Genomic DNA, 15,394 nt, shown 5'->3' with positions numbered 1-15,394 from the left:
TATATATATATATATATATATTATAATTTATTTTATATTGTTTACTACAATTGAATTAAATGGATCATATTTTAATATTAATATATATTTTAAAATTAGACATATTATAATCGAATATCATAATATTATATGTAATTTAATAATAAATGTACACTTATAAAATTCATATTTTTATCGATGCATACGATATTATTATCAAATATGATAAATCATGTTATACATATATCAAAATTTTCAATAAAATAACTTTAAAATGTCTATTATACTTCTAATTATATTATTATGAGGTTTTTTTTACATTTTCATGAGTTTTTAACAATTTTAAGCACCAATATTTTTTTCCAAAATCTCCGCCGATATATCCGTAAAATCGAAGTACCGATATATCCGTGATTACCGATATTTTCATCCTTGGTGGTAACAAACCAAAACAACATAACATCTAGAATAACAAAACTTAACACGCTTACAAGCCACGCTAATATTTTCTAATCCTAGGAACAAGACGCAGTGGTTGTTCCTTCCTCAATGTTATAACAAACCGCTCCTCCATGTCAATCTCGGCAAAGTCCATGTCGCCCGGAGTAGACCAATCAAACAGGCGGACAAACGTTGCCAGAATCATGGGAACTAGCCTAGCAGCCAGAGGCATTCCTGGACACATTCTCCTGCCTGCACCGAACGGTATATACTCGAAATCGTTTCCCTTGAATTCCAACTTTGAATCCAGAAACCTTTCTGGTTTGAAGCTCAATGGATCCTCCCAAGTCCCGGGGTCTCTCCCCATTGCCCACATGTTCACAAATATTATGGAGTCTTTTGGAATTGTGTAGCCCATGATTTGGCACGTCTCCGTGGCTCGGTGAGGAAGAAGCAGTGGTCCTGTAGGGTGCAATCTCAGTGTCTCTTTCACACAGGCTTGGAGATAGGGCAGATGAGGCAAATGGGACTCTCTTACTGGAGATTCACCAATGATTTGTGTGAGTTCGTTGCAAAGTTTATGCATGGCATCTTGATTTTTAATCAGTTCCGCCATTGCCCATTCTACAGTCAAGCTACTAGTTTCTGGCCCAGCAAAGAACAGCTCCTGCAGAGATGATGATGATGAGGTAAATTAAAGTTATAACCAGAAGGAAAATTAATTAATAAGTTATAACTATAATAGTGTTTGTCTGACCATAATCACATGGTTGATCTGATCATCTTCAAACCCAGTTTCTAACAAAGCATCCAAGAAGTCTCCATGGCTGGAACCATGAATCCTTTGCTTTCTTCTTTCTTTGAGAATGTCCTCCCAAGTAGTGGGAATCCTCCTAAAGATCTCCTTCAATTTCTTCCGAATGCCCTGAATATCCAATCCACCCAATATAGGATAGAAGTCTAATATATCTGTAGCCCCCAACTCTGCATTTTCATTTAGGAGATCCTTCAACAGTACTCCACGGACATCCCTACCCTCAAAATCAGAAAAATCTATTGAAAAAAACTTATTGCTAAGTATATTACAGACAGTAGTATACACTAGATCCATAACCTTCACCACTTCACCTTCCTTTTTTTCCAAAAACTCCACCAATTCCATCACCTTCCTCTCCCTCAACTCCACACGAGACTCCATTGCTTTGCCTGAAAACAGCTCCATCCGGCAGATAGCTTTCAGATTCCTCCAGTCGCTGTTACAGACCTTGGCAAACGCCATTGCCAAATGGTTGAGTTTAGGGCTGTTAACTGGAATTGTGGTACTGACATAGCGGCCGGAGAGCGTCCGGTCATGGGTCTTGAGTACTTCCATGGCTGCTGCAGACGACGATGCGACCACCATGATTTGGGTACCGAGGCGGAGAGACATGAGTGGGCCATGGCGTTTGGCGAGATTAGCAAGTTTGACATGAAGGTTCCCCCCCATTTGGAGGAGGTTTCCTATGATGGGCCATGGATATGGACCTGGTGGAAGTGGTGGAGATTTGAGGAAAATATGCTTGAAAATGAGCAAAAATGGTAGCAGAAGAAGAGGGTACAAAAAGGAGAAGAGGCTGATATCTGCTGTGATTGTGTATGTAGCCATCGTGGTGGTGATGATGAAACTGAAGCTGCAAATTTTGGGACTTATTTATGGAGAATTAATTATGTCATTGAGAAAAGGTTGTTTGGCAAGAGCGAAAAAGGTTACCATTTGATACAAACTATTCACTTTGGTCGTTCAGTTTGGTGGAAAAATAATTCTTTCTCAAAAAAATATTCTTATTTCTACATTACTTTTCAAAATATTAAGCATAATTACCAACAATGATTTTTAAAACCAATACAGTTTATAATTATGATTTTAAGACAAAAATAATAATAATAATAATAAAAGTTGACAAACATATTACTTTAATAAATATTTTAAATATATGTATATATATATATATATATATATATATTATTTTTAAAAGTAAATTTAAGTGTTTTAATTTTTTTTTAAATATTTGAATGATAAAAAAAAATATATGAAGTATGTTTCTTAATAATAAGTCAAGAAATGGCTTTCATATTCGGACTTGAAATATCATGAAATCCACGGACTTCATGTAATTTTAACTCCAATAATTGCATTTTGAAATCAACGACAACTTATTGGTCAAGTCTTTTCAAAGTGATACGAATCTCACTATTTATGTTCATATTCATCCGTGACTCGTCGCTTTTGGCTTTATGAATTTTCCCACGTTGGAGATCGCCACCATCAACCCTAATATCTACCTTTCAGCATCTCTTTTTGGATTTTTTTTTTGGACAAAAATACAAATGTATAGAAGGAGACTCCTCCTTGAATTTAGGAAGTATGAAACTCTTAAAAAGATGAATTAACAGGTGAAGTGCAAACATGACAGCCCATTGACAATATCCCTCTTTGGAGTGTAACTCTAAAGCACTAGATGGGCTTCACTCAATATCAATTAATGTTAGTGTCAAACTGTCCATTTTAACCTTAATTTAGTCATCTCTCCTTGTGGCTTCAATGAGGACTGTGCAAAGCTCTTGGTTAGAGACTGAGGTGTGTTGTAAGGCAGCAGAAAGGGATTATCTACTGGACACAGGGCTTGGGGGAGCTTGTGAAGGGCTAGGCTCCAGGGTAAATCCCAAAGCATCCATCTGGTTATCATGAGAAATATCAGTGTACCTTGAGGGAACCAACAGTTGCAGTTTCAGGAATCTCTATAAAGAGCTCTGGCACCCTGAAAGACTGGATCCTAAGCTTCACTGAGTAAAAGGAAATACATCTTCACATAAGAACTTATCAGACACCAATCAAATCAAAAAGAGTACATAAGAATCACTCCATCAAAGGCTCTCATACCATGAGAACCCCTGGATTAGAATGATGTATGTTGGCCTGCTACTGAAGCTAATGTGCCAATCCCTACATACAAGAAAAGCTTAGCATGACTCCCCCTCATCTCCTTAGAAAATGCATACAAGATGTATTGGAGTTACAAAACGAAACAGTTTCTATACAGTCTTATATGGATGGAGACAATGTTACTTAACAACAAGAAAGTCAATCTAAGGGCCTGAGAGTTACTCAACATCCTGGCTTTGCACTCTGCCAATTACCCATGTGTACGTTACAAAAGCCAACAGTATCACTTACACCTCTTATCATCTTTATTACAGGAATTGGCACTCATAGTTGGGCTTTTTTAATGGGCCATTGCTTTGGGTAACTTTGGGCGGGATATATTTGGGTAATTGAGTAAGGATATTCAGGAAATTGTTTGATTCAACAAAGGGATTTATGGGAGAAAATTGTAAACAAATAGGTCATATTTTCAATAGTAGTATAGATTAAGAACTTTTTTTCCTCATCTAATGTGAAATACCATAATCACCTTTCATATAGATACAACATCCCAGTCACATCTCACAAGGTCTAATACACCCGAACAATAATTGGAAGCTGGCCGTTACATACATGCCAGAAAATGCAGTGTCATGAGCGTTAAGAATTTCAGTGGCTGCCGCCGGAGAAGAGCCTACGACGATCGGTTGAGTTACGAGCCTCCAACGAGATAGTTGGGCCGTCAAGTTGAGCCAAGTGGGCTTTCGGCCAAGCGGATGATGTTGCCTGCTATGGGCCATAGTTGTGGGCCTGGTGGAAGACTGGAATAGTAATACAAGAAAGGTATTTGATGTGTTACTGATAGTCCAGAAACTTTAGGGGAAATCATTGATACCTCAAGGAGGTTTCTGATACTCGATTACCTATAAACGGGATAGGGGTTTAAATCCGACGCACCCAGCTAGGGTTTTTGCGTAGAAAGCAGAGAGAGAGAAGGCACCTTCATCAATCGACGATGGCGGACGAAGAGTACAACGATGTGGATATGGGGTTCGTCCCTCCTTTTACGTGCACTTTCAGAATTTTTGATTTTATCTTTTGTTCTTCAATCCTATTTGTGGCTTAATAATTTTCTGTTGGTTGTCGATAAAAGATGGCGAAAAGAGGGGAAATTGAAATTCCGAATTTTTAGTTCTGACTGTTTGGGCTGGAATTCTCCGCACCTAGACAGAGGTTGAGGGGAAAATTTGGGATTTTTTGGTTTTCAACTTTAGTGGAGACAAATAGGTTCCGATAATGCTTTCTTGCATGTGAATGTTATTGTTTTAAAACTTTCTCAGCAACCAAACGAATGATCGTAGGGTAATGGTTGTGGCAAATAGGCCTGTCTCCCAGTTTTAATCCATTGAAAATGGTGAATTCCCCTTTCTTTTTTTTTTTAAATAAGCAACACAGGTTTTTGAGATCTTTAAATGTTTCCTTATGAATTATATTGAAATGGCTACGGTTATAGGCTTAGTTTTTCATGCTATTTAATGGCACCATTCCGTCCAGGGAGCCTAACTTTTCTTATTGGTCAAATCCTTGCTTCTAACAATGCCATATTGTGATTCCCTACTTTTGTGTTTTTGATATTGGAATCATACCATGGCTTATTGCCTGATAAATTGTTTTCCCGATCGGATTAGGCACAACTTTAACTCTGAAATAACCTGCATTACCTGTGCAATTTATGTATTTATTGAGAGACAGAACAGTCATGGTATACACTTCACTCAACTAGCTAACTCCTTATATATTTGGGATAGAAATTTAGAACAAATATTAGCGATGAATCATCCAGGTATCAGGTTGCAATGTGATATATCTGGACCAGAAGGACTAGTGAACCATATGCCTACACTCAAAAGGACTAGGGAACTCTGTTTGCTTAAATCTGTAAAATAATATGTTGCATATGAGCAATTTCCTAACGTAGCTATAAAATAAGCTTTGAGACAGTGAAATAAATATTGATCCCATTTTTCATTATGTTTGTAGCATATTAGACTCATATTTGCAACACATCAATGCTATTTTTCGTTCATGGAAAGTACTAAGCTATGTTTGGTTCCCGGAAAATTTGAGTGAAAATGCGAGGGAAATAAAATATAAAGGAAAAGTAGAAGGAAAGAAAAAGTGAAGGAAAATAAAAAAATAGAATAAAAGTTGATAAATTAGTTTTTTTGTTACTTCAAACTCATTTTATTTATTTTAACTCATCAATATAAAGATTAAATAATTTAAAAATACATAAGTTTTTAATTAGTTTTAATTATATTTAATTTTCTTTGATATTTTTCATAGGACAACCAAACATGAGAAAATCATTTTCCTTAGCAGTTTTTTTCTTTCCTTTGTACTTTCCGGGAACCAAACATAGCCTAAGGAAAGGGAAAAAAATACTTAGGAAAATGATTTTCTTTAATTTGGTTTACCATAAGGTGGTGCTTTGACCAATTGAACTACAATCCCAAGATAGTCATACCCCTTTTAGGGGGTTTCATTGCTATGTTTGGCTCCCAAAAAGTACTAAGGGAAGATAAAAATAAAAAATAAAAAATGTTAAGGAAAATGATTTTCTCATATTTAGTTTACTATGGAAAAAATGAAATAAAATCAAATATAATTCAAATTAGTTAGAAACTTATGTATTTTCAAATTATTTAATATTCATACAGAAGAGGAAAATAAGTGAAATGAGTTTAAAGAAGTATATAAAAACAATTTATTAACTTTAAATTTGTTTTTTTTATTTTCTTTCATTTTTTCTTTACTTCTATTCTTCCTCTCTATTTCCTTTCTCTCGCATTTTCCTTTAAATTTTCCAAGAACCAAACATAGCATAAGGAAAGGAAAAAAAATGCTAAGAAAAATTGACCGGTTTGTAATAAGCTCTGAAAGCATTGCTCCCAAAAGCCCAAAAAGAGCACCAGAAGCCCCAACAGAGATGCTATTTTGAATAAATAGAGATGAAAGAACACTCCCTCCAAATCCTGACAACAGGTAAATTACTCCTATCCGCACTGCCAAAACAATATCCCTAGTCAGGCCAAATCAAGATATAGCTAACAAAAAAGAACCAGAGAAGGACTCTTACAAAGAAATTCAAACTAGGAGGATCATGTCAGAGTTACCATAGCAAGTGCCATTAGCTATGAGGCTCATAACATGGGAGTTCTAAAGAAAATGAACAAAAATAAAATAAAATGATATGGAATGGGAAGACGACAATGTCCAGAGGCAAGGGAGTCGGATCAGCCTAAGGTGAATGACAACACACTAAAAGCAAGAGAACCACATACCAAAACCAAATTGCTGTTCGAGTCGAATACCAATCAAGACCAAGCTCAACATGTTTACAAGCAGATGAATGACACCAGCATGTAACCAGATGCAAGTGACAAGCCTCCATCCTTGATGCTCACTGACGACTTTTTTCCACTCAAGAGCTCCCAACTTTTCCAATCTTCAAAAATAAAAACTCAATTTCAGTTCAACCTCCTTTAATGATAAGAGAGTTTATAAAGCTCAAAGAGTAATAACTAAACCAATTTATAATTTTTTTTTAACATCAGTTTCCAATCTATGAGATCAAACAAGACTAAAGTGTGCATTTGCTCACAAAAGCCTTGCAGGCAGCAGGATGAAGCATCACAAACAAACAATAAACAGTGACCGTAAAGTAAAACATAAATTTCCACAGCTCTTTCTCCTGCATAATTCACATCCACAAATGGCTATCTTTGTGAAGCACCAAAAGTTCCAATTCATAAGGCACAGGGAGTCGTGAACCATGTTCAACAAATCACATTTACCTGAGGCTTGATACAATATATCCAAAACTTACAACCACCACCCAAGAAGACTTGATCTTTACTTGATTTACAGGTCCATTAGAGATATTTCATGAAATTGTCAAACCCAAAACCTAACTGTAATGAGAAATCAATCTAGCTTCTACCTAATCTACTTTAAAAAAAAAACATTGAAGTCCAAGTGTGGTCACTTGTTGAGGTAGTAGTCAGGAAAGAAGATTGATCCCAATAGATAATTGTAACAGAAACCAAAAATAACTAAGCCAAACCCACCTCATCAAACTCCCACCTCAAAACATGTAGGCCTTTCCAAGAAAATTCTCAAAGTGGCCTTTTTTTAAGCACCTTCCTTCTCGTTCCTCATGTTCTCCAAAAACCCATCAGAGGGTCTAATAAAAACAAATTAATTTTAAAGAAATAAAATTTTAAACCACACACTAAGAGTCAAAAACCATGCCAAGAGAGATCCCATAAATGAATTTCCAAAAAATAAAGGGAAAGTAAGCAATGAAAGCTAAAACATCTGATCAATCAGGAACCCACAAAAGTCAGAGACTAAGAACCCCAAAACTCATGCCGGATCAGTACTAGTTCACGAATTATTAAAAACAGGGAATAAATTGAATAAGAATCTCAAATGCATATCAGATTGATCCCAACTTACCCTAAAAATCAAGAAGAACAAGAACAGAACCAACTGGGGAAAAATGAAACTATGGGTATTAAACAATATCATCCATTGAGGTGATGATACCAAATTCATACCATGCAATCAAAACCAAAAAGAACGACAAGAAGCAGAAATTCAGAGATGGGTATCAAGAATCAATCATCAAGTTAAGGAAGAATTCCAAATTCATGTCAGCCCAATGCCAAGTCGCAAATTTTCACAACAAAAACTAGAAAAACCACAAAGAGAGATCAAGCATCAAAGAACCATTCTACGGAAAAAAAAAAAAAAAAAAACTCATTTCACCAATCACCAAAAACACAAAAACACAGCCCAAAACTTCCAATCACGCAAAAAAAAAAAAAAAAAAACATGAACCGAACACACCCAGAATCCATTCGAGAACAAACCCAATTACCAAATTCCCAAAATAAAACCAACAAAGACAAAAAGACGGGTATCAATTATCAAAGAACTACTCCTCACGTCTTGGAAGAAGGGCCAAACAGAGGATTCTCCTTCAGAGGCTGAAACGAGAACCTCCCAAGAAACCCCGCCACACACTTGCCTTGAACCCTAGAATTCTCCTTGGGGCAATTATTAATATACATGGCAACGACAAAAACAGCAACGTTGGCCACGACAAACATGGGCACAAGCCATGAAGTCCATTGGGTCTCCGAATCTTCAATCACAGAAGACGATGTGTAGCTGCCTCCCCTGTTTTTGGCTCCCCTGCTTTCAAGATCTTCACTTGGAGGCATGGCTATTCCCCTGTTTTTTCACAATTCAACTATAGGTTTCTCACTCTACAACTCTTTCTCTCTCTAGAATACACGTGAGAGAAGAAGGATACAGAAGATTCGGTGCAGTTGGTGAAGGGTTTAATGAGAGAGAGAGACAGTAGAGAGAGAGAGAACAGAGGAGGAGTTGGTGTGATTTGGGGGGGTGTTTCAGTTTTCTAACCGCCGCAGTGAAGGAAGAAACCACTACATCTGCTGTGGCAGCTATCAGCATTCCCTCATATTTCAGCCAATGGGAGTTTGCCACATCATGAAAACGAAAAAGCATTTTTTGAGCATCGCAATTTCTGCCATGTGGCACTTATTGATTGGAAATCCATAACCCAGCCGTGGTGTTTGTAGCACTGAATCACTGGTGATCTACCTCATCTCCCACCGGGAATGTCCGTTTGCGATTAATAAAACAGTTTCGGGTGGAGGCTCTTAGATTTAAATGGAACGGGTCGGGTCGAACTCATTTACCCGGAATTTCATATTAAATAACACATTTTTAGATTTTTAACATAAATTTCAAAAAAATAAAATAAAATATATTTTGGTAACAATATTTCAAAATATTATGGGTTGTTTGGAACTATATTTTAGAATAATTTTATGTTTTTTAGAATAAAAAATACAAAAAACACGTTTTTACAACTAAAAACTATTTTTTAATTTTAAGAATAAAATTTAATGTATTTTCAAAAAATATTTTTTAATTATTTTATATTATGCAAATAAAATATTAGATATAAAAATTATTTTAAAACATATTTAAAAATATTTTAGGTTTTCAAACAATTTTCAAAAACTAATTTTTTAAGACATTATTACTAAAAAAATAAAGTGGTAAAATGGAATTATGGTCATTAACGTGCCATTTAATACAATTTTTTTTTCACTACGGAGTTTTCTGATAGTTGATTACCTATAAAACGGGATAGGGGTTTACCCGACGCACCCAGCTAGGGTTTTTGCGTAGAAAGCAGAGAGAGACGGCACCTTCATCAATCGACGATGGCGGACGAAGAGTACAACGACGTGGATATGGGGTTCGTCCCTCTTTTTACTTGCATTTTCAGAATTTTAGATTTTATCTTTTGTTCTTCAATCCTATTTGTGGCTTAATAATTTTCTGTTGGTTGTCGAGAAAAGATGGCGAAAAGAGGGGAAATTGAAATTCCGAATTTTAAGTCCTGACTGTTTGGGCTGGAATTCTCCGCACCTAAACAGAGGTTGAGGGGAAAATTTTGGGATTTTTTGGTTTTCAACTGTAGTGGAGACAAATAGGTTCCGATAATGCTTTCTTGCATGTGAATGTTATTGTTTTAAAACTTTCTCAGCAACCAAACGAATGATCGTGGGGTAATGGTTGTGGCAAATAGGCCTGTCTCCCAGTTTTAATCCATTGAAAATGGTGAATTCCCATTTTTTTTTTTTTTTAAATAAGCAACACAGGTTTTTGAGATCTTTAAATTTAAATCTATTTCTTATTTTCCTTAACCTTCTTTTTTCCTCTTTATTTGCTTTCCCTTGCATTTTCCCTCAATTTTTCCTAACATTAAATGTATGGTAAGGCTCATGTGTGTCAAGAATGTAGCCCTTTTCAGTTGTTTCCTGATGGTGATTTACACAAAGTTTGTTGGCTATTTCTTGTTTTCTCATCCAAATTGTGCTAAGGGGTCTGATTTCATCATTCGTGTCACACTGACTTTGGAGTCATAACAGGAATTGCTCCATGACCTTATTCTCTGCTATCCTCCAGTTCACTGCCTTAAAGGCATAGTTTTTAAGTCCCATCATTCTCATGTAGATTACAGAATGTACCATATGAATGTACAATGGCTATCTGTAATATTATAGCATAGTGGAATTTTAAATATTTGATGAATTTTGTTGATGCAGATATGAGGATGAGCCGCCAGAGCCTGAGATTGAAGTATGAAACTATTATTTTGATATGCTTCGTGAATTCATCTGATGCACTTTAACATTATTTGCTTATAAATGAATTGATTAAAATATTGCTGGAATAATTGACAGGAGGGTGCAGAGGAAGAAGCCGAAAATAATAACAATGAAGATGTTCCAGATGCTCTTGAAGAGCAAGAAAAAGAAGTACATGAGACGGTAGAACGGCCCAGAAAGACTTCAAAGTATATGACAAAATATGAGAGAGCAAGAATCTTGGGTACCCGTGCTCTGCAGATCAGGTTTGGTTTTCTTAACTTTTTAGTCTAAAATCCTTTTAATCAAGTTGGTTGATGCCTTAACGATTTAACAAATTTTCATGTGGGTTGGGCAGCATGAATGCGCCTGTGATGGTTGAATTGGAGGGTGAGACAGATCCACTTGAGGTATGATTCTTTAAGAATTGTGCTGGTCTTTTGAATTTCATCATTTTAGTTGGTGGCAGTTCCCCTGTTACATGAGTGAGCTCTGCTAAATGAAGTGTTATCTCAACTAATTGAATTTGGGGATTTGTTATTGTCTTTGTGTTCTACATTATTAGAACTGTAAACACACCCTCTTTTTCCCTTTTAATTAATTTAACGTGTCTTTTCCCATAATTGCAGCCATGCCATTTTTGGTTTTACCTTCTAATCTCATGATCCTTACTACATTACTCATCTGCAACATTGCAAACCTTGTCTTGTTCTCACTATCTCATTTTTAAATAAACAAATAAATACGACAATGAGAAAAGAAAACTCACAATTGCAGGAAGGATGGTATTTCTGAGTTTGTAGTAGCAGCTTCCCCTATCTTTTTATCTTCTTATCCTCTTCAACATCGACATTTCAGCTATGCGCATATTATGACTGTTATTTCTTGACCGTAAACATAGTTTGTCTTATAGCTATATTATAAATTTCCTGTTTTGATTTTATTGATCTATGTTGATTACGCAACAGATTGGAAGCACTCATTCATTTCATCTGCTGCTGTACCACTAATTCCACAAGTTTCCCCTCTGTGCTTCATGACTCTGATATTCCTTTGTCTAATTGTTTTAGATTGCAATGAAGGAACTTCGTGAGCGGAAGATACCCTTCACCATCCGCCGCTACCTGCCTGATGGAAGGTAACAATAACATTCTTAATTTGAAAAGTTACTATTGTCTTCATTGTTGCTTCTGATTGGTTCTCGTTTTCTTTACATTGGTTGTGGGGATTTTTCCAGTTATGAAGATTGGGGGGTGGATGAATTGATTGTAGAGGATTCATGGAAGAGGCAAGTTGGAGGTGATTGACTAACCCACGTTGGGCTGTGGGGAAATGGACTCTTGGAAGTTCTGTTTGATGTGGCTTTGTAACTCACTGATAGTGACACTATTAGTAGGACAAACAATACATAACTTGCAAATACATTGTGTGTGAAATTAATGTTGAATCTCTCACTATCTTCCAAGTTTATTTTTATGGAGACCTAGAATGTTGAAGGTCTTTGTGTGTGAAATGATTAACACTACTTCCACTGGTATTTTGTCAGCCACAACTTGGGTCATGGGCTCCTACCATGAAACTACAGACCTCAATGATTTGTCCCTGCGCCAATGGACTCTAGAAATGGAATTGAATATAGAAACAAAAATGGCAAAACAAAAAGTTTCTAGCACCAAAAAATTAACAATGGCTTATCTCAAAATGCTTTAAGGTCATATATACATATATGCATACTGACCATTAGCTCAGGGAAACATTTTTCATTGTTCATCCTTGATGATGACCCCACAATGAAACCCAAAATTAAGGCTAACTGCTATTCTACCAACATTTGCAATGCAAAGTCTTAGCACAGGCTATTTCAGGTTAAATCCCCACGTCTCTTTCCCCCCTACCAACCGACACACAAGACTGTCGCTTGGCTTGCTTCCAATGTAGCTGTGATTTGAAACCCCAAAGAATCCATATATCCCATCATCATCACCATTTGTGAAACAAAGGGTTCCTCTCCTCTCCATTATTTACGAAATTATGAATTTCCCACAAAGCAAACAAGGGCATGTTCATGTTCATAGCCTAATTCTTATATTCATCCAAACCATAATATGATTGAAAACGTTTTCAAAAACAGTTTTTAAAATCAGTTGTATGATGTATATCCAAATATTTATTAAAAATAATTTTTATTTACAGTGTTTTATTTTTAAATTCTTTTTATATTTATACTTTTTTTTAACGTATTTCACAAAATCAATTAAAATATGTTATTATAAAACACTTGCGTTTAGAATAAGTTCTCATAAATTTATGTTTTTAAAAGCACTTATTAAATGTGTTTTCAAATTTAAAAAACAATTTTTTGATTTTAAGAATAAAAAACTGTTATTAAAAAACAAAAACCAGTTGTCAAACAAGCTCTTTTTTTTTAAAAGGCTCGTATTTTTCTTAAACGTGTTAAAGATCTTCGGACCATCTAAGTGATTTTCTTATGTATACATGAATCACATGAACTCTTTAGTACTACCAATGTCTTTAGACAATTAATTAAAAATTTCGTGTTAAGAAAAACCTTAATCATCTACCAGTTCAGCTAGAATTGTCAAAGGAGCATTTTTATATAAGCCCATTCAATGCATAGAAAAATTGGGATTCATTTGTTTTATTTATCATTCATATGGTCGTACCAACTTGTTGATCAACCCATAATTTTTTAATTAGACTATGGCGACTTATGGTGCATATCCGCAAACCACAGTTCATTAACATGGCTAATTGATTTGGGCATGGACAAATCAGAGTTCACTATCATGATTCATCCATCCTAGAAGATTTTCTTATGGGATCCTCAAAGATATTTTAGAGAAATATAACCATTTGGTCTTCCTACCAATAGAATATAATATTTCTCTTGTCAAAACAAATTTATTGATTTTTAATCAAAATTTGTGTAGACACGAAATGTATATATAAAAAAAAAAAAAATTGATAGAGACTATTCTTATTCAAGAAGGGTCATATTCCATGCTTTTCAGAAAGTGAAGGTTTTTTTTTTTTTTTTACTGTTGTTTAATCCCTTTTATGAAATATCCTTATTTCAAAAATCTATTTGTTGGCAAAAAAAAAAGAAAAGTATATTAATCTAATTTCAAAATGTCATCCATAAATGGGGTTCTAAAATTTGTTTAGTGATTCAATAATTGAATTTAAGTTTGAACCACTGATGTAAGGATTCTTCCGACTAAAGCCTTCAAATCTTATATAATTGAATCTAGGATTTCAATAGGTCTTTATAATCACTCAAGCGACCCCACACACTTGAAATAACCTTTTCACATGATATGTGAAAAAAATTTCTAAATGTTTCTTCCTAATTTGCAAATTACTCGGGTATGAAGATAAGATAGGGGTTAAGGTGCACTAATTAGGATTAGCAAGTGAATAGAATAGTGAACTTAAAAAAATTACTAAAGTTCTTTAATGTGATGTAAGAGTAAATTTAAAGATTTGGTAAACTCATAAATAAAGTCAGAGAGTTGTAAATAAGAATTTGAGAGCAATACTACTCATTAAGTATGGTTTTAGTTTAACCCATTGATTGGACAATGGCCAAAAAACTAGCCATTGGAGGAATTTCAGGTGATTGGTAGAGCCAAAGAAGTTAACTAGTCAAGATTCCCTCCTCAAGTGATGTTTGACTATTAGCTATGTTGAAAACACCCTTCACCAAAACTCTATTGATCAATTAGGCAATCAATTGGTTTCTCTCAAATTTCCTAAAATTGAATATCTTTAGAAGTTTTAAGCATTGAAAAGTTTGGGAACAGGCTATAACAATACTCCTTATGGTTTTTGAAAACCTTTTAAACATGAATTGCCCTTATTTTAAAGTTGATTTTTATTTTATCCAATTTTTTTGAAAAACTCATGACAATTAAGGGTTCGAGTAGATGAGTTTTCAATTTAAAGTAGAAGAATTGAGCTACTTAAACCATTTCTCATGCAATTTCAACCTAGAGTGCCTAAACATTATATTTAAAAATGACTTAGCATTAATTTTTAAGCTTGAAGAAATGTCCACAATGCATAATCTTATGTCCTTTGCCCGAGTTGAATTTTATTAGCTTATTAACTTTAAAACCTATGATAAACACTCAATTACGTAATTAAATATATATAATTTGTTTTATAATCATCAAATACACTATGGGAAACCTTGGGCTAATAGATGAGATTTGGGTTGATTGAATTCTATGCTATACAAGTTTCAAAGCCCTCAAGTCTAAATATTTCAAATTGTATTCCCTTGAGTATAGGTGTCAAATCACAAGTAAAAAGAGAAATGGTTGAAATAAAATAATAATGACATGGATTTGAAGATTATTTCAAAATTAGTGGTTGAAATTTGTTGATTCTTGACAAATATAATAAATTGATAAATTCACTAAGAGCTTAAATCTACTAAGATCTTCCATTCTTCAACGATAATCCTTCTTCCTTAACTAGTTGCTTCTGACCTAAGGTTGAGTGAGATTCATGAGCTCTACTAAATGCTTCAAAAATCTACACCAGTAAAGATCCTTGCTCAACTAGGTTGATAATCACTCTATACTTGCTCATCAAAGTTTATAGGACGATTAAAGAAACAAGCTTGAAGGATTGATCATTGCATGTTCATCTGCTTGAGAGGTTTTGTGTGCAAGATGATTAATCATTTAATCCATCAATTGAAACAATCAAAGGTCTTCTAGGATGATTAATCATGATCATCCTTTCCTTTAGCTTTCTATTGCTTCCTTGTTTAAGTGATTGTTGTTTC

At 34.8% G+C, this 15,394-nt stretch overlaps 3 protein-coding genes across 3 annotated transcripts; 1 reads left to right on the top strand and 2 right to left on the bottom strand.

Moving 5' to 3' along the window:
• Positions 1 to 408: 408 nt before the first annotated feature.
• LOC117933979 (probable (S)-N-methylcoclaurine 3'-hydroxylase isozyme 2) lies at positions 409 to 2,115 on the bottom strand. The gene is made up of 2 exons (XM_034855567.1): positions 1,178 to 2,115; positions 409 to 1,087 (listed from the first exon to the last, which is right to left on the bottom strand). The coding sequence occupies exons 1-2, from the start codon at positions 2,063 to 2,065 to the stop codon at positions 479 to 481; spliced, it is 1,497 nt and encodes a 498-aa protein (XP_034711458.1). The 5' UTR covers positions 2,066 to 2,115; the 3' UTR covers positions 409 to 478.
• Positions 2,116 to 6,136: 4,021 nt separating this feature from the next.
• Positions 6,137 to 8,807, bottom strand: LOC117933332 (RHOMBOID-like protein 2; the record flags this gene model as incomplete). The annotated part of the gene is made up of 3 exons (XM_034854698.1): positions 8,336 to 8,807; positions 6,667 to 6,830; positions 6,137 to 6,387 (listed from the first exon to the last, which is right to left on the bottom strand). Coding segments are annotated over exons 1-3 (693 nt in total), but the record flags the coding sequence as incomplete, so codon positions are not given.
• Positions 8,808 to 9,583: 776 nt separating this feature from the next.
• Positions 9,584 to 12,091, top strand: LOC117933027 (DNA-directed RNA polymerases II, IV and V subunit 6A-like). The gene is made up of 6 exons (XM_034854376.1): positions 9,584 to 9,683; positions 10,537 to 10,570; positions 10,675 to 10,844; positions 10,937 to 10,988; positions 11,649 to 11,716; positions 11,816 to 12,091. Exons 1-6 carry the CDS (start codon positions 9,649 to 9,651, stop codon positions 11,883 to 11,885), a joined length of 429 nt encoding a protein of 142 aa, XP_034710267.1. The 5' UTR covers positions 9,584 to 9,648; the 3' UTR covers positions 11,886 to 12,091.
• Positions 12,092 to 15,394: the final 3,303 nt, after the last annotated feature.

The sequence above is a fragment of the Vitis riparia genome, chromosome 16, assembly GCF_004353265.1.
Source record: "Vitis riparia cultivar Riparia Gloire de Montpellier isolate 1030 chromosome 16, EGFV_Vit.rip_1.0, whole genome shotgun sequence".
In the NCBI taxonomy this organism is placed as follows: domain Eukaryota; kingdom Viridiplantae; phylum Streptophyta; class Magnoliopsida; order Vitales; family Vitaceae; genus Vitis; species Vitis riparia.
The sequence above is the reverse complement of the archived record's forward strand: the minus strand, read 5'-3'. Positions and strand labels throughout refer to the sequence as shown.